General features: G+C 56.2%; 1 protein-coding gene across 2 annotated transcripts in view; it reads right to left on the bottom strand.

The window, feature by feature from the left end:
* Positions 1 to 27,811, bottom strand: part of ADGRD1 (adhesion G protein-coupled receptor D1) — a 139,752-nt gene that overhangs the window by 23,073 nt on the left and 88,868 nt on the right. For both annotated transcript variants that reach the window (XM_065889968.1, XM_065889969.1), the window contains 4 exons: positions 23,969 to 24,092; positions 7,284 to 7,387; positions 5,698 to 5,809; positions 3,046 to 3,199 (listed from right to left, as the gene is read on the bottom strand). In XM_065889968.1, coding sequence (XP_065746040.1) covers positions 3,046 to 3,199; positions 5,698 to 5,809; positions 7,284 to 7,387; positions 23,969 to 24,092 — 494 coding nt within the window. The remainder of the gene's footprint in view (positions 1 to 3,045; positions 3,200 to 5,697; positions 5,810 to 7,283; positions 7,388 to 23,968; positions 24,093 to 27,811) is intronic.

The following is a 27,811-nucleotide window of genomic DNA, read 5'->3' as shown; positions in this document are numbered from 1 at the left end:
GGGCAGAGAGATGACAACGCTGGGAGACAAGTGGCCCGGCCTCCGGTAGAAGTCACCGTGCCACATTCCGGATGCCTCCTTCTGGGCACGCAGCGGCTGGCACTTCTGCACCCTGGGGCTGTTGAGCTGTCGGCTCCTCCTGGGCAGTGAGCTGCGAACAGAATTGACCCATGCCTCTCTCGGCTAAGTATTGATTTCCCGGGTGACATCTACCCAGGTCGTCTTCTCTCTCACAGCATCCAGCAGTGGCTCCAGGCAGCAACTTCTCCATCACCCTGGGCTCCTGAGGGACTGTCCCAAGCACAGCCCCTCCCACTGCCACCGGCCCGCTGAGGACACGCAGCGTAACCAGGAGATAAACGCTACTGTTTCCAACCCACGTGAGTTGGAGGCTGCTTGTTATAGCAGCATAACCCAGCCTGCCCTGACTGCTGCACGTCCCAGGGTCTTGGCACTGTGTCACCTCCCTGGGACACCAGCGCCACTTCAGAGAAAGGCGGGTTCCAGAATGAACTCTGATGACATTTTCACCCTCAGATGAGTGGGCACTCACAAAAGAAATGAAGTCGTAACAGAGAAAAATAAAGCAAGCTGCATTTCTTTCGCTTCTGAGTTTATGATTGTTTCTTTCACTTCTGAGTTTGGGGTCAGAGATTCACGTCTGCTGTTTGTGGTCAGAGATGCATGTCTACTGCACTGACGTGTAAAGGCTCAACTGTTTCCTCACTCACCTGCTCTCCCCGTTCCCACATGGACCCCTTGAGGACAGAGATTACATTACACTCACCTTTCAAGTTCAAGCATAGGACCTAACATACAGCTAAACTGCAGGTATGTTGTTAAATCTGACACCTCCGATCCCAACTCAGCCAAAAACACAGTCCTTGAGTTTCAAAAAATGATACCGTTTGAAGGTCAGGGTAAGAGCACGGTGAAAATCTCCAGGGGAGTGGCCTCTCTCTGGGGGACCCTCCCTGCAGGGTGACCGCCCCCCGCCCCCGGGCCCTGGGTCAGCCTCCAGCTCCCTCTTAATTCATAACTGCAGGTAGAGAGAGGCCAGCCACCTGCAGACTGTCTGTACTTAGGCCCACAGCCAAGTCGAACCCAATGAGAAGGAAGGACGCAGTTCAGAGCCGTGAGGAAATCAGTTAAGGGGACGCTCACGTGGAGACAGAGCCCTGCTGGAACCCAGCCCGGCGCTCCATTTGCAGGGAGCGTCTGACAGAGGCTGTACACTCAGACACCCACAGGGGAGGCGCTGGTATCAGAAACCATACAGTCGCAGCCAATGCTGTCAAGTAGGAACGGAAGCTCAGGGTTCCCAGATCACCTCACCCTTCAAAAGAACTCTATAATTTTCTGCAAAATCTCTCCATTTTTAAGTATTGGCAAATCATTCATTTTTTTCCTCCAACACTGTGCAGACCAAAGAAGAGATCCTTCAGGGCTGGATTGGATTATGACCCACACCTCCATCTTGAACCAACATACCCGACTCCTGTCACAGCAGAGACCAACTCCACACTTGTCATTCATTTCAACTGTCCCTGCTGTGGCTACGGGGTGTGTACGTGTGTGTGCGTGCACATATCTCTAAATTATTTGACCGTTCCCGTAAAGAAACCAGCCGTTACAGGTGGCTGGTCACTTGTCCTGTAAACCTTTTACTCAATGAAGTCAGAAGCTGGAGGCAGGAGCGACCCTCCTCTGTCAAGGAGTCACGGCAGGACGGAAGGAGACGATCGTGCCTGAGTTGGGCTCACCAGGAAGGAACCGGAGAGGAGAGGACATTCCTGCTGCTGCGAGGAGCCCAGCCAGAGCGCAGGCGTCCAGGTGCGGAGATGCGCGGCAGGGACGGCCAGTCTGCCCACAGGCGGGAGGCAGGGCGTCACTGGCAAGCACCGGGAGTTCCCTGCGAGGCCACACCAGTTGGGAGGCGGCTGCTGTGTCTCCTCTCTCCACGTGGGCCCCGGTGAGCCTCTCCAGGCTCCCGGGAAAGCCAGGAGGGGCACATAACTTACCTCCACTACGTCCCCCCAATGAACCACGCTAGGAGCTCAAAGCACAAAGTAAAATGTTTGTCTGTTCCCTGCGCCATGAGGACCGTGAAAGTTAAATTGATCGCCAGAAAGCTAGAAACGAGTAGCAGGTCCCTTACGCTGCCTTAATGCTTTACGGCAGATGCAAGAACGCCAGGCGTCCATTATTCTGGCGGGAAGCAGGGTCTCCTGTGCCCTGGGGCTCCTCACAATGGGCAAGAAGGAAGTTAAACAAAGTCAAGCCACTGGGGAGGTGACTCCCAGATTGAAGGACCACCATAACTCCTGCAAGTTAGCTTTAAAACAACACGACCACTTAGAGTCTCTATGAATTTTCTTAAGGGCATGCAGCCAAATCAGAAAAATTTATTCAAGAAAACCTACTAAGTCTGGGTAAACCTGACACGCTGGGACACCTGGGCTCCAACCTGCTCCGCTCCAGGCAGCAGTGGCCAACAACACAGGCTCCCTCCCCCGGGACCCAGTCTAGAGCCACAATATCTCCCGGGGGCAGGCTGCCTGCATTTCTCATTCTCCCCAGCGCCACGGGGCAGAAACTCTATTCCACGTAAGAGCGACCGAGAGATCAGAATTCCTTTCCTCCCTCCAACCACAAGCCATAGCGTACAGGGTCCATCCCAGGCGTGGCTGGCTGAGAATACAGGGCCCTGACTGCCCTCGCCCCAGGGCACCCATACACTGTGAGATTAGAGGCCACCTCCCCTGCCTGATACCCTGCATTAAAGCCGGGGTGTCAATCCAAGAGAAGCAGGCCACTGTCCCCGCACCGGCTCCAGAGCAGTGCCTCTGGGATTCTTCCCAGGGAGGAGGGAAGCCGACCTCTAGAACAGAGAAATCCAAAGCACTCCCCACGGAAACTGACTTTTCTGAAAAACAGTGAGGGGAAGTTCAACCCGAAGAGCACCTGGCCTCCTAGAGGCGTTTCACGTGAAGATGAAATCACAACCCATCTCTGCCCCAGCCGCCCCATCCCATCCCCACCTACCCCATCCTATCCCATAGTAGTAGCGGTGTTTGCTGTCCTCTGATCCAAAGACCTTGATCACCATGCTGTAGAGATGCAGCCCTTCCACCAGCATCCACGCAAAGACGCTCAGGAAGAGGTAGTGCAGGAGCACGGCCAGCACCTGGCACGGGGCCTAGGATCAAAGCAACGGCAGGGAGGGTAAGCTCTCTCGGGTGTGAGCAGTGGGTGGGTGCTGTTGTCCCAACCTCCCTGCACCCATTTTCTGGGGAGCGCCTTCTAAACACGTGGCCTCACTTCCCTCCTGGGGAGTCGCGTCTTGCCTTTCCCAGCTGAGTGATTTGAGTAGGGCACGTGACTCAGGCAGTAGCCAATCACTGCACCACACCCCCTCCCAGGTACAGTGATTGGTTCATGAGAGGGCAGGGACTCGGTCCGGCCAATCAGTGTAAACATCCCCACCCCTGCAGCAGGATTGGCTCAGGGGTGGGCACGTGACTGCCCGGGGTTGGGTTGCCGGACGTGGGCTCTGGGGTGGGCGGAGGCGCCAGTGAGCAGGTTTCCCTCCTTCCTTTGGACGCAAGGACAGGAGCCCGGAGCTGTGGAAGCCACCCCGGCCCGGAGGCGAGGCGTGCAGAGTGGAGCGCGTGAGGGGAAGGGAGCTGAGGGGCAGAGAGAGAGCAGCCTGTGACGTGGCTGAAACCTCTAGACTCAGGAATTTTCAGGTCTCCATTTCAAGGTGTTGGTTACCTACCTGGAGCCAAAAGTCCTGAGCGACACGGCCGCTTCACTGGGCTTTACTCTCAGCAGGTATAATGAACAGGGGTGCACAAACTACCTGTAATGTCTGTTCCCTCTGGCTGCTCGGGGCACTGATACCCAGAAGACCCCCTGCCTTGGGTGTGACAAGCAGGCGGGGGCAGGGCCTGCTCAGCACTGCGCGCTCCTCTCCCCTGTCCAAGGCGGCAGTGGTCTGCTGGTCCCCCGTTTTGCTCCTAGTGTCTTGGCCACAACTCCAAGCTCAGACATGTGGGCTCAGATTCCCCCGGAGCCTCAATCAGAGATCCCCCCACCCACGCTCTCTATGAGTCCACCGCCACCCATCCCTAAGCTCGGATACAAGGGCCAGGGAACCAGGAGCCTGGGGAAGAAAACAAACATGAAAACCAAGAACAAACATCTCCATGGGGGCTCCACGTCCTGTCCTCCCCTGGCCCCCCGATCAGTGGATTCTCAGGAAAAAACAAAAAGGAACAAGTTACTGAAATGCCGTGCTTCTGGTCGTTAGGCTCTGTTAAAGTTGGATACAAATATGGGACACGTCTGTTATTTCTGTAGTCCCAGCACCGGTGGCCCTGCGTCTTCTAGGACCAGCTGCCCCTTTCATGTGGGGAGCGGCCCCTCCCCACACAGAGACTGGCCACCACAGTCACCTGTCCTGTCTGCCACAGAGGTGATCCAATGGACGGATCACTGAGAGCCCTGCCTGGGATTTTAGACACACGGGAGATTCCCCCGGTCCCTGGGGTCGCCATCTGCATGATGGGCGCCTGGACCGCTTCCCCTCCTGCTGCCATCACACAGGGGGGCTCACGCCTCGCGGTGTGGCTTGGACAGGCAGCCTCAGCGTCACCAGCTGAACCCAAATCTGTATTTTAAGAAAACCCCGTGTGATGATCCACAGTGGAGCTTGAAAAGCATCCAGTAGGAGAGAATGCGTCTGGTGCAGAGGCCTCATCCGTCCACGGCACAGCCAGGCACTTCTTAGATGCTTGGCTGAACCCCTCAACCTGCGAGCAGAGGAGGGCGGATCTCTCCTTAGGCAGCAGCCCCAGGACAGGCAGGTGGGCTGAGGACCCTGCTGGGCAGGGAGGACAAGATGCCCTGCTGATCCTCACTTCGTGGGATAAAGACTTCATCCTCCATTAGCCAATCGTGATCGCGCCCCAGGACCACTGACCTACACTGCGTGGTTCCCCTTCCTTCCTGGTGTAGCGCGAGCACCTGTCTGCTGCTTCCCTTCAACCAGGTTTATAACCCACGTCACCCAAGCCTGGGTCAATCTGGTCTCAGCATTTCACTTTCTGTGAGATCTAAGACTCCCTAGGCCCCCGGAGAACCCCCAGCCTGATACAAAGGGCAGAGAAAAGGTGGGTCTGGGTCTTCACAGACCCTTTGCAGAGAGCGCCGGCCCTTGGCAGGCAGAGCGGGTGCGGCTGTGTGTATGGTCAGAGCAGCGATAGAGGGCCGTGTCGGCAGCAAGACCGCACGAGGTCAGCACCTGGTCAGTGCTCACCAGGCCACCCTGGGTAAGTGGCTGTAACTCCCTCGTGCCTCAACCTGGCATCTACAGCAGGCGGGTTACGACGGCACCACCTCGTGGGCTTGTTATGAGGACTGACTGAGTGGATCTATGTAAGCTCTCAGCACGACGCCCGGCACGCAGCCAGGGCCGTAGGTATGGTCATTACCGAGACTGATGCTGAGCGGGGAAGCCACTCATACCTGTCATCTTCCCTGTCTCTCCCAGAGGAAACATAGCCTGGCTGTCCGGTGGTCTGAATTCTGAACTGAAGCCAGCAGGAGAAGGTGCCACCCCTGGCGACGTTTGGGGGAGGAGGGGATGGGAGGGAGGCTGGCTGTGGACCCAGCAGGACCAAGGGGGCCACTCACCGTGCCCGGCTCGAAGTGGAAGCTGATGAGCAACACGACCTGGGCCACCAGGATGGCACAGGACAGGTTGGCGTGGATGTGGTAGCGCTGGTTCCGGATGGTGCTGACCGAGCTGGGGGCAGAGAGGCAGGGGTGAGGCCACCAAGGAGGGCTTGATAAGCCCGCCCAGATGCTGCCACTCCCGGCTGTGAACCCTCGATGGCTCCCTATTACTCTTGGAAACGATACAGCTCCTTCCACAGGCCCTACAGGGCCTGATCCTTGCCTGACTCAGCTCGTCCCTTCCCCTGCTCACAGACCCCCTCTTCCTGGAGGTTCTCCGAGACCCCCAGCCTGCTCCCGCCTCGGGGCCTTTGCACCATCCATTCCTCTGTAGTGAAATCCCTTCCCGGGTCTCCCGTTAGAGACCTTCCCGAGCCCGAAGGAGCCCCGCTTCCTCTCTGAACTGCTCTCAGGGCTCGGACGGCTGTGAAGCTGTGTCTCCAGCCCGTGTATCCTCACTCGTTATCTGCCCCCCGACCCCCGCAGCCAGGTGTGTTTTTATCTGTCTTGGGCGCAGCTGCATCCTCAGAGCTGACTACGCGTGGGTGGGGTTGGCTTGCTGAGCAAATAGCGGGGGAACAAGGAGCGTCCTGAGTGTAGGCTGGGGTCCCTCCAAACCCACGCCGGTCTCCTCTCACCTGGCTCGGATCCCTCCAGAAGCTCCTACGTCCAGGGTGTACCCCTGCCCCCACCCCCCAGGGCGCCCGGGTCCCGGGTGGGCAGCAGCCGGGAAGGGGGAGCCGGGGAAGCTGACAGCCTCCCCTGTTGATGGTGCCGCAGCCCCCGGCCAACCAAACCTGGGAACCCCCAGGAGGAACCCCAGGAGTGGAGGAAGAGGGGCAGATCAACTCCCGAGCGTCCCCGGAGAGCAGGCCCATCCAGGTGTGGGGAGGACGCCCTCCTCTGAGGCCCAGCAGCTCGGAGGGGAGTGTGCGAGCAGCGCTCAGTCAGCTGTCCGCCCAGACTCACGGCTCTCATCTTAGTTTTCTGTCCCAGTTCAGAAAGGGCCACGGATGGACTGAGCTGCCGGCCTCCACTTGGGGGGCTGCGGGGTGCCCTCAATCTCTGACCAGACGTGGCTTCAGCCGGCAGGGAGGCAGGGGCCCTCCAGTGTTCCCACCCCCGGGGCCTCCTGCAGCCCAGCCCCACGAAGCTGGCTGTTTTGATATCATTTGGGGGGGTCCTCAGTTCTGGCTCTCCCCTGGCCAGAGGACAGAAAGCCTTGTGGGCTGGGGACCTTTCCAGAGCCTTCCAGGTTAGCTGAAGCCAGGTGCCCTCCAATTCCACGGCACCTCCTCTCCCCTCTCTCTTTCCCAGCGCCCAGAGCCCCCTCCCTGCGCCCCAGATTTCAAAACAAAAGGTAATCGAGGAACAGCCGTCCAGCTGTCACACACCGTGTGCAGACTCTACGTGGGGGCCGGCATTTGCCGCCTCCCGAGTACAAGTGCCAGAAGGGAAATCGAAGTGGGCGGGGGCGGCACTGACAGTTGCACAAAGCCGCCCAGCCTCCTGGGAGGCCCGGGGGACGGCAGAAGGTGACTCACGATAGCACGGCGAAGGTGGCCAGCGTGACGGTCAAGCAGAGCACGGACAGCGAGCAGCCGATGTAGCTGACGGACGAGAGCGCCACCTGGTGTCCGCGCGTGAGCTGTGCGGGAAGCAGAGCGGAGGCAGTCAGCCGCCGCGGGGTCCAGGCCCCAGAGGGGGACTGGCCCTGTGGTTAATGTGGCCAGAGCCTGATCGCGGGGCTTCAGGCTGGAAGGGGTCCCAGGGCTAATGCAAAGCTGAGCACGAGGCAGCCACTAGACCGTCCGGGCTTGGTGGTGACCGCCAGTGCCTGCCTCTCCCCCTGACGCCCTGGTGTTGCCACCCAGGGGGCCAGTCCTTTGGTGTTGGCCCTTGGTTCTGCGCATTTCAGACGCTCCAAACGGCTCCACCCATCGCTCACATCCCTCCACCCGCCCAGCCCCTGCGCTGCGACCGCATCCCCTCCCTTCCCCCACTGCTCCCCGCGCCGGCGGCCCGCCTGCCCCGTGCCTCTGCGCCCGGTATGCAGGGTTCTCTTAAAAGCCTGACCCATAGGCCCCGGTGCAAGTCCCAGCTGACGACCTAGGAGTGAACTTTCACATGTGAAGTGCTCGGAGCAATGTAAGAGTTTGCTGGTATCCCTGACGCCCAGTAGAGCATAAACATACGCGGTAAGTCCAGTGGGTGCAAAGCCACAAAGGACGGTGACAGCAACCACAGCTCACCTAACAGCACAACCCAGGACTCCAGAAACTGGCCTCTCGAGGTCACATACATCTGACCCTGGGATCCAAGAAACCCCGTACTCCCTAAGCCACACGCCTAGGAGCGCAGCTTCCCTCAGAGGTCCCCGCTCCCCCGCAGCATCGAAGACCCAGCCTGGAGCTCGCTCTGCACTGGCGCCGGCGCCAGACCTCAGGGTCCCTGCAGCCTTGGCCAGGACACCGGGGACCTCGGCCTCCAGTAAACTGCCTTCTTCCCTGTTCCCCGGGACTTAATTGGGAACAAAAGGAGGCAACTTGAGGTACGGAAAAGGGCTGTTGTCCAAGACGCGGGGCCCAGGAGGCCCCACCAGGAAACGTAAGTGGGTCACAGGGAACAATCTGGGAGCCAACCGGCCGGTTTCCGAGAACTGATAACTTAATCAGTCCCTGGCTGAATCCCTGGCAGGGGAGGCGGAAGCCTGGACCCAGCAGCCTGGACGGGGGGGGGGGGGGGGGGCGGGAGGGCCCTCAGGGGTAACCCCCGTCTGTGCAGGAAAACAAGCTTCCTAGACAGGAGGGGCCACCGGTGCGTTCCTGCAGCAGGCTTCTCGGCAACATCCCAAGATCTGGACCCTAAAGTCCTCCATCTGCAGATAGAAAGGCCGAGCCGTGTTCTGAGCCATCACGAGTCTGAGGAAGGCAAATGGAAATATACTCCTAGAGCCACTTGCCGGCACTGCACTGCTTCACACTAGTTCCTGAGCAATGCCGTCACTGCTCTTCTGGGAAATGACGCTCCTGGTTTTAGATAAGTTTCGGAAAAGCTGCACTCTCTATCTGCCTTTAAAGACTTCTGGTGAATACAGGCAACTTAAGGCTTCTGAGACTCCTTCAGGTAAATATATAGATAGAGAGAGCTATGTCAAACCTGGCGTTTCTCAAACTCTTTGGGGGAGGGGAAGACAGTACCTCTTCGGAAGTGCCGTTACTTCAAGCGATCCTTTTCAGAAACGGAGAACTAAAACCAGGTGAGGAATCACTAACATTATACCAACTATGTCACCTTTCTTTGCTGTCTCATGAGACAGCTGAAAAGTCCTGTCCCACCATCGCAATGATCTCTGCCTAGAGGTGTAGGGAAGTATCAGTTACCAGAGTTTATGGGCATCACAGACCATCAACCGTTCTTGGAAACTAAGGTCCACCTCTGCAGCACTCACCTAATTGAAATTAACTTAAATAATCAGTGGAAATGAGAGCAAATGAAGGAGAGCAACACGTCAGTATCCAAGAGCTAGCCTGGCCCCCGCGACACCTTCACCCCATTGCCACGGGGACGTCCCGTTCCTAGTCTGGCCCCGAGCCCAAGTTCTCCACATGAGTCCTCGCACCCCGAAGTCTCAGCTCTACCCGTCCCTGTTCATCGCTGTACTGCCCAAACATCTCACAGCCCCCTAGTGGTACGCGTCCCACTCTGATACTACTGTCCCATTTCACGGGAGAGTCTTCTTACTCCCAGAGAGATGGTGGGCTCTTTAAGGACAGAGTTCACGTTCCTGAAACTTCCACTGTCTCATCAACCACGGCTCTGAGAACAGCAGGGTACTACTGAGAATGATGGTTTTCCACAGGTATTTGCTGAAGGTTTTAGGGTAGAAACAGCCCTCAAGTCTACTCCCCTGACTCCCCCACTGATTCACCATAAAAGAGGAATTTAATCTACATCACTGTTCGCATACCTCTTAGAGAGATAAAGTTTACCTCCTCCACTCACAGAGCTGCAGGGAGCTTCCAGCAGGCTCACGTGAGAGTTCACTGCACAATGTAGAAGCTTCCAGGCGTGAGGGCTGTACCTGGCCAGCTACACTAGCTGAAATCTTTCCCTGTTTTCTGCACACACAGTCGGCCTAGAGCTTCTGATAAATGGGAGTCCAGCCCTAGCCTCAGACCCACACCTACCCAGCCCTGTACCATATGCCTTCCAACCCCACCATCAGTCAACCCCACCACCAACCAACCCTATTATCAACCAATTCAACCATCAACCAACCCTATTATCAACCAATTCAACCATCAACCAATCTCACCATCAACCAACCCCACCAATCAACAAACTCTTCATCACAACTTTCACCAAAGCCAACCAAAGCCAGCCTCAAGCCAGGCACGATAGGGAACCCTTAAAAATTGAGATATGGCCCCTCCCTTGCTAACATCCTGGCCAGCCCATCTTGAACTGGTTATACAGAACATAAGGCAAGCTAGATTGGAAGGTCGTATTTTCCATGGCACTTGAATTATAAAGTGAGGCCATAAGGTAAAAATGATAGGGGATCAAAAGGACCCTTGAAAACCCCTAAGATCCCCCATAATCTGGAGCACCCACAGTATGTGCAGGAACCTCATATATCCTTCTTCTGTACAGTGGTCTGAATAGCACTGAGGCAGACCAAAGGAGGGACCAGGAGAAACTTGCCGGCAGACGTCGGGGTCTTCAGACCTTTCTGGTTTCAAACAGCTGTCAAATCCACAGAGCAGAATGGTGTGTGTGTTGGTGGGGGGACGATCTGAGAGACAATGGTTGCCTGAAGGGTTTACTTCCCTCTCTTTTTATATAAGAGCTTTATAACTTTAACACACGTTCAGCCCACTGGGTCGTCACTGTGTTAAGTGAACTTGCACCCTGTGTTAAACGCGGCTCCACTGCAAAGAGCCTGTGCCTTGTGAAGTTGGACGGGAGGGGGTGTGGGCTTCACACAGGCCCCGACACACGGCAGGAAGTGCACACAGAGGACAGGAGAGGGTCTCCTGGGCTGGAAGCAGCACGCTCTCTAAGTGGAGAGGTCCACGGAGACAAGAGTTGACGGTCCTGCTCGTGTCGGGGTCCCCGGCATCCAACAGAGGACTGGCAAACTCCAGATGCTCTAGAGATGAACCAAAGATCAGAATGCCTGTCTGGGGTAGTGGAGCACTCACAGAAGAGTGGATGGTTAAGAGGGGAAGAACAGAGCTGCCTTTCTCGGGCACCTGCTGCATGCAGGCGCCGAACCCGCAGAGCAGCCTGTGGGTATCCTGGGCCCCCATCTGCGTCAAGCATGTATTAAGCGCCCACTGTGTGCCAAGCCTGGGGCTTGCACTGTGGGGAAAGCAGGTCATGCGCAAAGGCATAAACGGATAAACACGAGAGGGAAGAAATAAGGATGCCAGTTCTGAGACTGACCAGGCTGTGATGGACACAGAGGCCATGGTGGAGGTGATCGGTGGGGGACGGGGAGGGGGGCCCAGACCTGAGAGTCATCCTGGGTCCCCCCTATCCCCTCAGAGCCCACACTCAGCCAGCCCTGTCGGTCCCTCAGCTGACAAGTGGCCACACATCCCTCTTTCTCCCCAGTTTCCAGAGCCCCTGCCTTAACCTCCTCTACCCCCTGGACCCCTCACTGCTCCCCACTTCAGCCAGTCGCCACTCAGCACACATGGCTCCCAGCTGACCCGCCTCCTGGGCACCCCTGCACCTAGAATGAAATCCACATCCTTCCCAGGGTCTCCAAGGCCCCCGAGGGATCAGCCCCGCCTGCACCTCTGCCTCCACCACCTCAGTCACTCCGTCAGGAGGGTCCACGCCTCTGGAAAGATTCAGCAGAGGGGACTGAACATAGGAAGTAGGTGTAAAAGTGTGGGAAACCCTGAAAAAGGAGAGGATGGTGAGGGTCCCCAGAGAACAGCCACAGCAAGAGCCTCTGCCCTTGTAGGGTGGGAGGGACGATGGGAAGGGGTGATGTGAGTGGAGCTGGGGCCACTGGCAGAGCTGGAAACACAGCAGGCCTGTCCCATGAGCTGAGGTCGGCGGCGGAGGGGGCATGGCAGCAGCAGGGGCCACGGAGGTGACACAGGCAGCGACAGGAGCATGTGAGCGAGAGCAGAGGTGTAGCACTTCGTGCCTGGCTCTCATTGGCTGGGCTCGGCAGGAAAGCAGTTGTCAGGGGAACCTGCGGCCCAGCAGAGTGAAGGACAAGTGGGGACACATCTGAGAGCGCACAGCCCACTCGCTGGGTCAGCCCGGGTGCAGATGCTCTCAGCCCCTCGCTGCCCCTGGACCCTGTGTTCCATTTCCTCTGCTTCTGCCACCCAACCCCCAGCTCTTCGCCAGGCCAGCTCCGTCCCGCCTCTGGTCTCCGCTCCTGCTGGGATCCAGGTGGAGCTGCCCTCCACCCGGGGGCGGCTGAGCCACAGCGCCTTCCTTCAGCCCTGGACAGGAGGGGCGTGCAGCCCCTGGGCAGCCGGGGCTGTGGTGACAGTCCCTGGGCTTAACAAGCTGCAGGTTCTGCCGGCCACACCCGCTGCGCTGAGTCCAGACTGCAGGTGAATCTCACATTCCAGGGGTGGAAATAAGCCCACAGCCCCAAGGACAGGCAGAGATGAGCTTCTGTCCAAAGTTCATCTGTACCAGACCGTCGGCGCCTGGTCTGGTACCCACAGCCCTGCAGCGGTGCATCGGGTGGGATCTCTCCCCACGGGATGCATGAGGACTTGGCTCCTATGTCTTTCAAAAGATGTCAGTGACTTGCCTTCCTCAGGCTAGTTATCTCATCAAAGGAGTCAGCGGGGGCGAGGACAGAGCCCCTTCACTCCCTTGTTACCCAGACCAGGCTCCTGGGGATGCCTCACCATCTCCCCTCAGCCACACAGCTTGTGTACCGGTCTGGGGCCGGCTAGGAAAACAGTAACCACTTTAGCCTCTCAAAGATTTGGAAATTTAATTCAGGGCAGCGTTCACAAAGGGGAGAGGGGAACAGAGATGCCACAGGGATGATGGCGTGAGCCAGGCATTAATTAATCACAGCAGGAAGACACCTGCTCTGGCCCATGGTCACCTGGGGAAGCCAGGGCCACAGGCTGCAGGAGCTGCCCAGCGGGAGGCTGCCAAGACAAGGCCAGGAAAGCCGCCTGAGGCTCGCGAGAGAGGGTGGGCATGGGGCCTCACCACCTTCCCATCCCATCTCCTACCAGAGCCCCAAGGGGCAGGGACCTGGGAAGCCAGCCAGCAGCCATCAACCCTGCGATGCAGAGCCCAGCGGGGGAAGGGGTGCGTCTGAGAGCAAAGGCCCGGGACCTGGACAAGACTGGGGTCCTGGGGAACGGATCTCTCCTGCGTCCAGCCCTGGGCAGCCCAGCCGAGGGAGCCGAGGAACCGCCGGCCCTGCCCCTGAGGCTGCCAGCCCCCGAGACAGTAACTGGAAGCTGTGTGACCTCCAGCTTTATACACGGGGATGGGACGGCGGTAACTCAACACTGAGACTGCAAAGCACGTACAGCCTCTGTTGGGGGAGGCACGTGGACCCGAGACACCAGTCACCCCAACACTCTCCACAAGGAGGCGGGGCTGGAGCAGACCCCTCCCCATAAACGGTGGTTTCGAGCATCTGTGAAAAGTTAAAGCCTCGCGCTGCTTGACCCAGCACGTCCCCTGTCGCGGTGAAGGGAAGGGCGTCTGCACACAGATACTTATTGTCTGCAGCAGCCAGACTGTCGCCACCTGATGTCGACCCGCAGAGAAATCACGGGGTGGGCGGGGCGAGGTACGCAGTGGTGACAATGAATGCGGTAGGTCCGCGTAGACAGAGATGGAACAGTCACCAGCACGCACCGAAACGTCTTTCAAAAGCGCACAACAGTCTTCACCGCACGCAGCCCTGTGCCGAAGGAACAGCGGGTGACACGGAGACTGTCTCTGCGGTGACACAGCCGGCCGCTGCTCCGGGCCGGGCCCTGGGAGACCCGGGATGGGGTGGGGGGGCCGGCGTGCTCAACCCTGCCTTCTGTGTTGTTGCACTTTTCCCACGTGCTGTAGCATCTTTACAGCGAACACACCCCAAGGGATTGTCCCTGGCTTCACCTCAGGCCGGCAAGGAGCCCTTGGGCTCCTGTGGGGCTCCCCACCCCCTGACACAGGGGGCGGCAGCTTATCAAAGATGGTTCCCCTTTGCCCCTTTTTCCACCACCATGCGGAGATCCATAATGCTTAGGACAAAATATGTGGAATCTACCCGATCTGGGTCATAACACACTTCAATCCTCAACTCAGTCCTCCAGCCCGGAGCTGACCACCCTGAAGCACTGGGGTGCCCTTGGCCTCCCTGCCCTAGCCTCTCTCTCTCTCTCTCCTGTCTCCCCCGCTCTGGGGGGCTACGCATCAGTCTTTGGATCCTCGGGATGGAGACGCCCCAGCTCCACCCTGGCTCATTCCCGGCATCCTCGCTCCTGGCCACCATGCTCACACCCCAACCCCACGGAGGGAGCTCTCGAGCCTGAGGGCAGCCCGGAGAGAGGACCCCTCGGGGACCCTGCTGTCAGCTTCCCCTGCAGCTCAAGCCCCATCACAGCTCCAGAGCAGATGCTTCTCAGAAGATTCTAGGAGAAATGAAGCAGTGGCTGCTTTTCCCCTGAAGTAGCAGCCTGGGTCTCGGTGGAGGACTCTGGGGGATAATGAAATTTGCCAGCTGGTGGGGGGAGTCCTGACCCCAGAGAGAGGCACCGTTCCCAGGACAGCAGGGCCGGGCCCATGGCCAAGCTGATATCCCCACAGCACCAGGCTGCTGTCTCCTGCACCCTAATGTCTGCTCCTACCTCTTCAGCCTGTTTCCACCAGTCCCACCCAGGTGGTCGCATGCCTGCTTGCCTGGGGCTCTAGGGGGGAGAGAGGGGATGGCAGGCAGTGGCCCAGCCCCAGAGCTCAGCCAACATGCCCACCCCAGAGAGGCAGCAAAGCAAGGACTCAGGGAAAGGGCCCTAGGAAGCCCTAGAGGGAGACAGGAGGGAGAGAGATGGGAGGGGCAGGGGAGAGAGTGAGATGGGAGGGGCAGGGGAGGGGGGGAGACAGGAGGGAGAGAGATGGGAGGGGCAGGGGAGAGAGTGAGATGGGAGGGGCAGGGGAGGGGGGGAGACAGGAGGGAGAGAGATGGGAGGGGGCAGGGGAGAGAGAGAGATGGGAGGGGCAGGGGAGGGGGAGGCAGGAGGGAGAGAGATGGGAGGGGCAGGGGAGGGGAGGCAGGAGGGAGAGAGATGGGAGAGGCAGGGGAGGTAGGAGGGGGGAGGGAGGCACTGTCCGCACCTCTCCAGTGTCCTGCTCAGCACCCTCCCAGGCTCTCCGGAGAGGCTGGTGAGATTCACTCCGGGACATGGATGGTGGCGGGTGGGAAGAGGAAGCTCCTGGTCCGAACACAGCCTGGAAGGGCTTGGCTGGTGAATCAGCAGAAGGGAGAGAGCGGGGATGCAAGGCAGAGCCCAGAGGACCGTCCAGGACCCAGCGGGAGCCTGTCTGCTACCCTTTCCTGCATAACTGCAGGGACCAGGGAACAGGAGTGATGCGGGGCCTTTCTGGGTCTGCAAGAGGAAGGCATCAGGACCGGCCCCCCCCCCCCCCCCCCCCCCCCCGTGTGCAGACGCACAAGGTGAGGCATCACATCCTGGGGGGGGGAATAAAGGCAAAGCAGGGGACTTTTCAGCTCCCTCCTCCCGCAGGACCCCCGTCAACAAGGAGACAGTAGTCCTGACTCTGCACCTAGAGGCTGAGGACGCTGCCGTCCTCCGGGAGAACGAAAGAAGCTCCGGAGCTCCGCTGCTGCCTGCGGGAGGCCTGTGGTCCCCAGGCTCAGCCCCGCCCCAGGCCAGGCCCCCCCCTACTCCTCTCTGCCAGGACATCCCAGGCGGGTGCTGGGGCTGACATCACCGCGGCCTCGGTCAGGCCGAGTGCCTGGGGCTGGGTGCTCCGAGCTCAGTACTTGGGCTGGGAGGTGTCTGACCCCCCCTCCCAGCTCCATGAGGAGGAGGGTCCTCACCCACGTCACAGGCAGGGAAGCCAACGCTCAGAGCGGGCCCTTGCTCAAGGTCGTGCAGTGTGCTGGGGGAGGGACCGAGCGCCTAGCTGACCGGGAAGCAGAGTGGGGCCGCTGCAGGCCACACCCCAGTGATGAGGACACAGCCCCTCACAGGAGGTGCTCATCAGAAGCTGCCTGAGTGACATGCACGCTTGGAGACCCTGGAGGAAAGAACCTGCTTCCCGATGGTGAATGAAGCCCTCGCCAGCACCAGACTAAATGCCGGCCTGGCCTGTCTGCGATACGCCCACCAGGACCACAAATACAGCTCAGAGCGGGGGCATTTCACCAGCCCCAGGGCCGCCTTGTAATTAGGCTCCTGCACCCCTCCCTGGCAGCCAGAGTCTGAGGGTGTGGCAGCCACCGGTGGGTCCTCTAACCATCAGCCAGACTGGACATGGGCCCTGAGAGATGGAGGAGGGGCTCCTATGAAGGCGGGACACCACCCCCTTCCCAGCCCCGCACTGCAGCTCCAGCCTCAGGAAGGCGTGGTGTGCCCCAGCCGTGCCCTTCCTTTCCCACCAGCGGCTAGATTTAGAAATGCCCAGAAGAGCCTGGAGTTTGTTTCAGGACACGGACCCCTCTGAGTCAGAGACCACAAACGCCAGTGCCTCCAGAGAGGCAGCTTATATAAATTCAGGAGGCCAGCCGGGAGTGTGCATACATACTAGACAAGTGAAACTATTCTTCCAGAAAGAGGCATCTTTATCTCCCTTTCTTTTCCAACAGCTCCTCTTAGTGTGTACGTCACTTTCCCAGCGGAGGAAAGAACAAGAAGCATTTTACTGTCTTCCTAAAAGCAGAATAATGAGAACACGATGATGAGTGGGTGAGGGCGAGGGAGGTGATAGGGAGTGGTGGGGACTGTGGAGAACTGCAGTGCACACCCCCACCTGCAGGGAGCAGGGCTGCTCCTCCAGGAGTGGAAGCTCTGTGTGGCCAGATCTTCTTCTTTTTAAGAAAACCAGAAATCCAAAATTTTAGATAATATCTCTGAGTTTTGAAATGTTGACACATGGCAAAATGGCCATCATTTTAAAAAGTCTACAAATAACAAACGCTGGAGAGGGTGTGGAGATAAAGGAACCCTCGTACACTGTTGGTGGGAATGGAAATTGATACAGCCACTATGGAGAACAGTATGGAGGGTCCTGAAAAAACTAAAAATAGAACTACCATACGACCCCAGCAATCCCACTCCTGGGCATATATCTGGAGAAGATTATAATTTGAAAAGATACGTGCACCCCAGTGTTCACTGCAGCACTGTTTATAATGGCCAGGACAAGTCAGACAGAGAAAGACAAATACCATGTGATATCACTCATGTGTGGAATCTAAAATATTATACAAATGGACTTGTCTATGAAACAGAAACAGAGACCCAGAGAACAGACTTGTGGCTGCCGAGGGGGTGGGGGAGGGATGGAGTGGGAGGTTGGGATTCGTGGATGCAAACTATTATATCTCGAATGGATAAACAGCAAGGTCCTACTTGTAGAGCACAGGGAACTATATCTAATCTCCTGGGATAAACTGTAATGGAAAAGAACATGAAAAAGAATGTGAATCACTTTGCTGTACAGCAGAAATTAACACAACGTTGTAAAATGTTATTTTGTCCAATAAAATAAATTTTAAAAATTAAATATTGACTAAAGGGCTAACTGAAACACGTCCACTGGCCAAAGTCAGCCTGCAGACCACAGGCTGTGCCTCTGTCTCAGGAAACAGTTCCTTCCCTGTGGCTGCCAGGCCCCCGGCCCCAGGCTCCCTGACTGATGGGAAGGTGAAGGGGCCCCTGTGGTCCAGCCTTCCCAGGTGCACCTGTCCTGGCACACTGCTCCTGCCGCCTCCCAGGACAGACGTCCAGGCCCAGGCTGCTGTCAAGGAGCCCTTGAGGGAGCCAGGGGGCAGCCCCTGATCCTGCCTGCTCTGACTTCCCTTCCTACCTATAAACTCCACTCATAAGGCAGCCACTGCGGTTACTGCTGCTTCAACAAGAAACCCGGGGTGATACCCGCCTGCCCCCTGCCCCGGATCCTGCCTGGAGCAGAGCCCACCAGAGCATTCGGGCAGCGGGAGCCTCTGTTCCTCGGTCCCAGGCGGCCGCTGCTGGTCGGTCCTCAGAGATGAGCGAGGTTCTAGCGCCCGCCCCCCTCCTCTTGTGCACCTTTGGTCCCTGTGCCTGGGAGTCAGGGTTACCGACTAAACCCGCATGCACTGGGCTTTCGGGCATCCAGGGGGAGCGCTCCTGCATTTCTCCAAGCTGCTCTCCCGTGTGGAACTGACTACGTCGTGCACACACTTGTTCAGCCGGCCGCTGCCGCACGCCAGACGCTGGGCACCGGGAAGGAGCCACGAGCAGTGTGCTCTCAGACCTCAGCAACGGCCTCCCCAAGCTGCGAACTGTATTCTTCTCTCATCTGAGGTCATTCCACACAAATGCATTACCAGGGGCGTAACACACAGGCGGGGGGCTCGGTCCAGTCTCTCCCCACCCTTGTTTGACTCACTCGGGGAGGCGGGGGTCCAAGGGCAGACCCCCCCCGAGGCGGAAGCTGGGTGGGAGGGGAGCCAGGAGAGACGGGCAGGGAGAAGCAATGCGGGCTCGGAGGAGAGAGCCTGCCCGGGAGCCCAGGAAGGCGCGGGCTCAACGTCAGGGAGGTAAAGGCGTTCGTGCTGTTTTCATTAATTCTCCAAAAGCCCCACGGATCTGGCATCTACCTGTGATAACTGCCTTGTTGCTTTTTTTAACATTCATGAAAACGTTCATTTTTAGCACAGCTAATTTTAAACCATTTTCAAATCGACCTTTCCTGGCGATGAGTAGATATGATTTGCTTCCATGAACACACCCACTGACTGTGTCTAAATCTGGTGTTGCCACTGAGTGGTGGCAGATCTGTAATCACAGATGCTCTGTGACCCCAGTCGTCCAGCTTCCTAGACCGAGCCGCCTCTCCTGCGCCCTCTCCCCCCACAGGCACCAGCACAACTTCCCGCTGAGCGTTTGCCCCTCCCACTGCCCCACAGGCCCACCCACGTCACAGAGGAAACTGGATTTAGTCCTCGGTGGGTAAAGGGTCCAACCCAGGGCGTGACCACCAGCCTGAGCTTTGCACAGGAGGGCAGAACTCAAGTCCGGACTCTGCCCCCAGGTGACCTTGGGGAAGTCCCCCAACCCTCATCTGCGAGGCCCGCATGGCGAGGCCAGAAGGAGGGAAGAGACCCCAAAACGGTGCCTTTCCTGTGTTCACTGTCACCAGCAGGCACTCTGCTCTGTGACCTCCAGTGACCCCAGAGCTGCCAGGCCTGCAGACAGAGCACCTGCCCTTCTCCTGGCTCTCTGTCTGCCTGCAGCTCACTGTAGAACAAGTCTTGTTTCCTGCGTCCCTGGAACTGCTCTCCCAAGAGGCAGTCTCACCAGTGCCCTCTGCATCTTACTTCCTGGAGGCCCATCTGTCCCACCCCCCCCTCAGACCCCCGGCCGAGGTCCCACCACCTGCTACAGAGCACACGTCTGGAATCAGACTAACCCTAACTCGCCCTTCAAATCTGTAACCACCGGCCCAGCCACTTTCACGGGACTTTGACAGACAAGGTGCCTGGCTCTAGGGTCTATTTAGAGAGAGGGCTGGGGCCAGCAGTGCCTGGGCACCGCCTGGGCCCTGTGAGCAGGGAACCACCCAGACCTGAGGAACCTAGATCAGCGTTTTCACAAGACCCGACGGTCGCTGAGCACATGGGGTTCAGGCTGCTGGGCTGCGGACATCGGACCGGCCCAGGCCACGGATACACCTCTCACACGTGGCCTAGAAAGGATAACTGATGACACATCTAAAAATCAAGAGATTTTGCACAAAACCCATCTCCAGCTTCTCTCAATCAAAGAGGGGGCAGCTCCAGTCTGCGTGCGCAGCGGCTGCCCCGTCAGCCGGGCAGGGGCTCTCAGTTCACCACACCCACACCCTCCGCGATGGCCTCCACCCCCGTCGTTCCGGCGGCCTCTCGGCGCCCCGGGCATTTGGGTCTGAAGCTCCCTGGCACGTGTCCTGGGAGCTGCACCAGCCTCCTTGCCGTTCGCGCCCAGGCCTCACACCCACGGCTCCTCTGCCCGGACGCCCTTCCATCTGCGTCTGCATGGCTCCCCCGCACCCCCTGGGGTCTCTACCCGTCCCCCCCCCCGCTCAGGAGGCGCTGTGGGGCCACCTCTGTCTTCCGGCCTGACCCTCCCACGTTTGCCTTCACAGGCCGTGTCTCCATCCGCACTCAAGACCTTGAGCACTGCATTTTTCCAGAATAACGCCTAAAAAGCCTAGGGGTCACCTGGATCTCAACAATTCACTGATGAATGGACGAGAGACCACAGGCTGGGACACCCCGCCCTCTGGGCTTCATTTTCTCCACTTGTCACAGGACAAGGAGGGGGCTTGGTCACAGGACCACTCAGACCCTCCGGGCACTACTGACAAAGGTTCTGCGTGGCAGCAGGGCGGTGCCTTTGCCAGGGGCTAATGTGAGTGGCTGGACTCTCCCCTGACACCAGAAGGTTGCAGACTGAGCCACAAGGGCCGAGGCCCAGGCAGGAGGGAGGAGAAGGGGGCCTGGGTGGAGGACAGAGGCGGAGGGTGAGCCTCACAGAGGCCGTGCTTCTCATCTGCCAGGGCCTGATGTGCCAGGAGATATGAGTGGTGTCAGGACCCGTGGACTAGGATAAGCAAGGATGGCAGAGGAAGCAACTGAGTGGACGGGTCAGTAGAGCGGACGTCTCGTGCAGTCAGGGGAGCTGATGCCCGGGCCTCACGAACAGGGGCTTACTCTCCCGACTTCAATGCACTCTGCTACGTTGTCATCTTATTTCATTTTTCTTTAAATCACTGGCAACGGCCCACCGCACTGATCTCCCCGGCTACCAACGGTTCACAACCCGGCGTGCACCCCGACTTAGGATCGAAGAGCTGCAGGTCAACGAGAGAAAGGTGTTTTTGTTTTTCCTGTTTCTTTGGCTGCGTCGGGTCTTCCTTTGGGCACGCGGGGTCTTTCGTTGCGGCGCACGGGCTTCTCTCTAGTTGTGCCGTGTGGGTTTTCTCTCTCTAGTTGTGGCGCGCGGGCTCCAGAGCGCGTGGCCTCTGTAGTTTGCAGCACGCGGTCTCTTTAGCTGAGTTGCACAAGATCAGTAGTTGTGGCGCACAGGCTTAGTTGCTCCGTGGCAGGTGGGATCTTAGTTCCCTGACCGGGGAGGGAGCCCGCATCCCCTGCATTGGAAGGCGATCCTCCAGGGAAGTCCCGAGAAAGGGCTTTGACCGAGCACGTGTGAGGGATGGAAACGAAAAGGGAGGAGGTGTCAGTCACTCAACTGCCCCCAAAAGGTCACACCTTCAAGAAAACGCTCCCACCCACCGGGACTGTTTGTGGGGGGGGGGGAGTCACACCTGCCTGGACAACAGGTGCGCTGGGCGGACAGGTGGGCTTGCACCCCTCAAGTCTACGACAGAACTGCCTGCTCGGAAACTAAAGCTGCTGCGTCAACGCCTGGGCTTCATTTCACGCGTCGTCAGTTTTCCCAGGAGTAACCTAGCAACTCCCGGCGACTCCGTCTGATGGCGCTGCTGGGAAGTCTGCTCAGCCCACCCTCGCCTGAAGCTTCACCACGAGCAGAGCAGAGGGGGTCATCTGTTCAGATTGACATTTTGCATGTGTCTGTGCGGGGAGTTTGCAGGGTGGGGGGCGGCCCAGCCCCCATGTCCTCCTAGGGATCGCCAGGAACCCCTCTCCGGAGTCTCCATAAGTAATCCACAGTCTGCTTGTAAAATCCATGATACGCTTTGCAATGTAAAGAGCGCCCTGCTCACCACCTTCCACCCGCAATACGCCAACCTCATCAGCCCTCCTGCCCTCTGCACTCGCTGTTCTCAGCCTGGAATATTCCTCTCCCAGGCCTTCTAGAGACAAGACTCTGCTGGCCATTCAAATGTCACTTCCTCGGAGACAACCCCCCAGATCACACTCCCCGAAGGCGTCCCCCCTCCCCACCTGCCGTCTCCTCCATCGCTCCCTCCAAGGTTCTTCCTACACTTACTGCTCTTTGAACTTACTGATTTATCCCCTCATTTGTTTATGCTCTGTCTTTCCCACTCGAATATAAACTACTCCAAAGCAGAAACGCATGGTTTTTCTTGTTTACAAATGAACCTCTGGGCCTGGCGATACACCCGATAGGTATTTGTTGAATGATGGTGGATAAGGAACCAACCCTTAGGTAAATACTGCTTGCAGTCTGGGTGTTGCTATAAGAACCACACCTTCCCTAACAAAACCGATGCAATCACGGACTCATCAAATACTTCCTGACGCCCAGTGTGTGCAGTGCCTGGGCTACAACACTCAGGAGAACAGAGTCTGTTCATAAACAGACAGACCCTGCGAGTGGATGTACCCTGAGAGGGCGGGGCCGCGTGACGGGTGGCGGGTTTGCCAGAGCAGGTCATACAGCAACGGAGACTCAGCCGGGCCGGGGCATCTTATTGCCCGTCAGCCGCCACCTCCCTTCCCTCAGGCACACGGGAGTGGGGAGGTCAGAGCATCCTCTTGACAAGTGGCCGGTGTGCCGAGTGGCTGGAGGACTCAGCTCCACTGACATAGGAGGAGAAAGCACCTACCCAGCTGCAGCCCCACTGCTTCAGGTGAGAGCTCTGGCCCAGCATCACCACAGATCTTCAAGAGCAGCCAGAAATTCACAGTCATAAAAAAATCTTCAAACTCCAAAACCAGTGTGGGATGAAACCAAACTTGTCTCCAGGTGCCCGAGCCGCCCTGCATCTTAGGAGATCCTAGGAGAAGCCCCATCGACTCCCTGCTCTCCCACCCCCACCAGGAAATTCAATTTTCTCTGTGGGCCTAAGAAGCCAAGGAAGTCATCACGCTCAGGTGTCAGGGACTGAGCATAGTTCAGAGGATCCTACCGCGGGGCACCTGCATTTTTTTAAGTTATTTATTTATTTTTGGCTGCATTGGGTCTTCACTGCTGCACGCGGGCTTCCTCTAGTTGCGGCAAGCAGGGGCTTCTCTTCGTTGCGGTGCGTGGGTTTCTCATTGCGGTGGCTTCTCTTGTTGCGGAGCACGGGCTCTAGGCGCGCGGGCTTCAGTAGTTGTGCTGCGTGGGCTCAGTAGTTGTGGCTCGTGGGCTCTAGAGCGCAGGCCTCAGTAGTTGTGGCTCGCGGGCTCAGTAGCTCTGCGGCACGTGGGATCTTCCTGGACCAGGGCTCGAACCCGTGTCCCCTGCATTGGCAGGTGGGTTCTTAACCACTGCGCCACCAGGGAAGCCCCACATCTGCATTTTTAAAGATCACTCTGTCTTCTCTTACAAGCTATGCCTCCCTTGAACCACAGAGGTTAATCTCTAGTTCTTAGTGCTGACCAAGCCTAGTAGGCAATAAAGATTAAATATTCTGAAGCAGAGAAACCCAACCAGGAGGGGCCTCTTCCATCCTTAACCTGAGGATAGACGTCCTGGCCCTGTTTGGAGAGGAGGACACAGGGGGTGGTCGGAAATCCCCTCCCCCACCTCAGGGCTCACTCCCGCTGGGACTGGAAGTCAGGTCCCTCAGAAACAGGTCCAGGGCCCCATCTGCAGCCCAGGGTCTCCTGTCTCACAGCAGAAATGCTCCGAGGACACGGTGTGGCCACCCTGGACATAGATGCAGCTGTATGCCACCGCTGGTGACACTTTCTCTGGACATCCAGGCAAACTGCTTATGGCCGAGGACCTCGCTCTGCGGGACACGCCCATGGCACAGGGAGGGTTTCACAGCTCAGTGACCAGAGACAGGAAACGCAGCCATGACCACCTCCTAGGCGGCACGTGCATCCTCGGGAGGGACCCAGGGTCTGCACAGGCGCTGGCTGAGGAAACCTGGAGCACAGGAGCTTCTGCAAAGAAGCAGAGCCTCGTGGGGGTCCCCAACCACCGGGCCTCCCTACCTGCGCAGGCTCCCGTCTGCCCTGCTGCGGCTGAAGTCCCCGGCGCTGACGACGAAGACCTGCCACCCGGCCCCCACTGCAGGCTGACGGAGAGGGGGCACCTCTTCGCAGTCCAAGAGCCCCTCCCCACCTGGCGCTTACCTCCAGCGGGACCACCTGCATCAGGATGGCGAAGTTGGTGAGGTGTGTGCAGTGGCAGACAGAGTAGCTGAGGTTCCCTTCGGCGAGAGCGCAGCCCTGGTTCGACCAGATGCCTTCTCCGGAGCTGAGGACACAGGAGGAACCGTCAGTGGGAAGCAAAGCCCACCCTTGGCCCGTGGGCTGAGACAGCATCCTCACCGCCAGGCTGAGGAGGCTAGGCTGTTTCTGGTGTTGATCAGGCCCCACGAAACAGCACCTCTTTCCTCCCGGGAGGGGAAAGCGGCATAACCACTGTGGCCCAATCCCTTTGCAAAACACCTGGTCCAACAGCCAATAAATATGGAGTGTCTACTGGCCATCTGTATGTCTTCTTTGGAGAAACGTCTATTTAGATTTTCTGACCATTTTTTGATTGTTTTTGTTGTTGTTATTGAGTTGTATGGGCCCTTTGTATATTTTGGAAATTAAGCCCTCGTCAGTTGCATCATTTGCAAATGTTCTCTCCCATTCCGTAGGTTGCCTTTTCATTTTGTTTATGGTTTCCTTTGCTGGCATATACCCAGACAAAACTATAATTCAGAAAGATCCACGCATCCCAATGTTCACAACAGCCAAGACGTGGAAGCAACCGAAACGTCCATCAACAGAGGAACGGATAAGGAAGATGTGGCACGTACATACAATGGAATATTACTCAGCCATAAAAAAGAATGAAATAATGCCATTTGCAGCAACGTGGATGCAACTAGAGATGATCATACTAAGCGAAGTTAAGTCAGAAAGACAGAGACCAATACCATATATCACTTATATGTGGAATCTAAAATACAACACAAATGAACATATCTAAGAAACAGAAACAGACTCACAGACCTAGAGGGCAGACTTGTGGTTGCCAAGGGGGAGGGGGGTTGGGGGAAGGATGGAGTGGGAGTTTGAGATTAGTAGATGGAAGCTATTCTATATAGAATGGATAAACAACAAGGCCCTACTGTAGAGCACAGGAAACTATATTCAGTGTCTTGTGACAAAACATAATGGAAAAGAATCTGAAAAAGAATATATATATCTATAACTGGATCACTTTGCTGTACAGAAGAAATTACACAACGTTGTAAATCAACTGTACTTCAGTAAAATCTAGAAAGCGTGAAGTATGTGGGTCCTGCAACCCAGCAATCCCACTTCTAGAGAATTCTGACCTCTGTGCACAGGGATGCGTCTGGGGTATTTACTGAATGATACGTGATACTAGAGAACATTTTAAAGTTACCTAATGTCCACCTCGGGGACCTGGATAAAATTTGGTAGGGTATATACATCAGTCAAAAGCAGCATGTATCCATATGGATAAAACACAGAAACTTAATATACAATGTTGAATGCGTAATAATGATGCAAGGGCATGACACGAAAGAAGATCGTATATTTTCTATGAACATAACCATAAATTATAGATAAATTATTGAGAAAACTCCCCACAGAGAGGGCAAGAGACCAGGATGAGATGTAAAAGTCTTTTACATATTTACTTTTTTATAATTTTTTAAAGGATAATGTTTTGACGTATTACTTGCTTTATTTCTTAAAGTATCAACGTAGACAAAAATGACTTGAAGCAAAAACGCACAAATGTTAACTGTGGTTCACTCTTGCGGTGAGAATATGAGCGACTACAATTTTCTTCCCTGTATCTCTCTGTATTTTCAAATTCACAAAAAGGATGCTTAAATGGTTCTTCCCAGAAATTGCAACTTTGAGTAATCAGCAAAGACAAATCTTTGCTTCGGCCAAAGGCAGGGGCCCCTGGGGAAAGCTTTTATAAAGCTGAAGAAATTTAAAGGCTCTAGTTTCTCTTTGCTTTCTTTCCGTTTCCACGGCAATGTCAGCCGTGGATGAGAAAGGTGGCCGTCCCAGAGGGGTGATGGATAAACACAGTCCTGCCGCGCTCCTGCGGTGTTCTGTGAACAAAGCACACACTAGTGGCATCTTTATTTTCATCCCTGAGGCAGAGGGTGTCCCTGTGAGGATGCTGTGCGATTGTAGCTCTCGGTGAGCTTGGGCAGCGTGGAACCCAAGGGAGAGGTGGGAAGGGTCGTCTGGAGGAGGCTGAGGGGTGGCACTAAGCCTGAGGGCTGAGGCTCGGGGACAGTGGCTTCAGAGGCAGCGTTTGTGATGAGTGAGGTGGGGAGCATTTAGCAGAGACCAGAGAGCACAGCCAGCACCACTCGAACCTACCAGTTTTCAGGAGCAACCCCCCAGTAACGTCAGGATCAAAGGGCCTTAAAGATGGGCACGTCCTGCCCCACCCTGCCACCTGTTAGGGCTAACCTGTCCCTGGCCCTCGAGCAGAACCAGCGACACTGGCTGCTGGGCTGTATGTGACCTTTGTCCATGGAATGTATGAACGCCACACTTGAATTAGAGGGTGACCTGAGAAGTAGCGGGCACAAATTCGGGGAGCATGGTCCTAGGATGGAACGTGTCCCCTCTGCTGGCGCCAAGAGTGACTGCGAATTAAAAACCGTGAAAGTCACAATTTCCCAAATGGAGCCACGAAGCCGTGACGATGTCTTCATTAACCAGGGGAGCTAAGCCCCGCGTGGCATCACCTCTGTGTGCATGTGAAGATCCGCGTCCCAGGGAACCCGCGGAAACAAGAAGCCTGGTTCCCCGACTTGTGAGTAAATAAATCTGCCATGGCAGCCAGGTCAAGAGATAGCAAATAACAGGAAAATACGTGTCTTACCCTGTGACCTAGGAAGTTGGCATCTGAGCAGAAAACTGTTCTTTCACGTGCATAAATGGAATGTGTGTATATAAATATGAAAAAAATACTACACGTCAGTGAAAAGAGATGTGGGCAGAACACAAAATAAGGATGGTGGAATGATGCAAGATACGTGGAACTAAACACCACCATATATTTCCCAAGAACATAAATATAAAACATGCATAAATTATCAAAAAATACACACAAAAATCTCCCCACTGTGGCTACTACAGGCAAGAGGAGAGATCAGGATAAGATCTAAAGGTCCAACGGGACATATGCTCTTCTTATAATGTTTTCTTTTTTAAAAGAATAATGTTTTGATATATTGCTTCTATCATTTGTTAAAGTGTAAGTCTAGGGAAAAAAGTGACCCAGAATTCTAAGCTCAGTGAGAATATCTTTCAAAACTAAAAGTCCGCTAAACGTCCTGCCAGCAGACTCACACTACAAGAAAAGTTACAGGAATATACCAGATGGAAACTGTGATCTACGCAAAGAAATGAAATAGCTGGAGATGGAAAAAAATGAAGGGAAATATGCAGTCATTATTTTCTTGATTTGAATTGCTTTAGAGGATAACTAACTTTCTAAAGCAAAAATCCTAGCAACGTATTGTGCGTTTCTGGCATCTGTAAAGGTAAAATGTACAACAAGAATAGTGCAAAAGATGGGCAAGAAGGATGGTGAAAAGATTGTTGTAATGTCTCAGAATACATGTGTGGTGGTATAAAATATTATTGGAAGGTAGACACGGATGAATTAAAGATATATACTCTAAGCCTCGGGGCAACCACTACAAAAAATTAAAAGGAAGTATACACCAGAGGTCAATAGGAGAGATAAAGTGGCGCCAAAAATACACACAAATACACACTAGGGGGGTGGGATGGGGGGGTGGGCGGGAGACGCAATAGGGAGGAGACATGGGGATATGGGGATATGTATAGCTGGTGCACTTTGTTACACAGCAGAAACTAACACACCATTGCAAAGCAATTATACTCCAGTAAAGATGTTAAAAAAAATACACACAAAAATCCAACTGGAGTAAGAAAAAGAGAGTATAA

This window comes from Phocoena phocoena, chromosome 13 (assembly GCF_963924675.1).
Source record: "Phocoena phocoena chromosome 13, mPhoPho1.1, whole genome shotgun sequence".
In the NCBI taxonomy this organism is placed as follows: domain Eukaryota; kingdom Metazoa; phylum Chordata; class Mammalia; order Artiodactyla; family Phocoenidae; genus Phocoena; species Phocoena phocoena.
The sequence above is the reverse complement of the archived record's forward strand: the minus strand, read 5'-3'. Positions and strand labels throughout refer to the sequence as shown.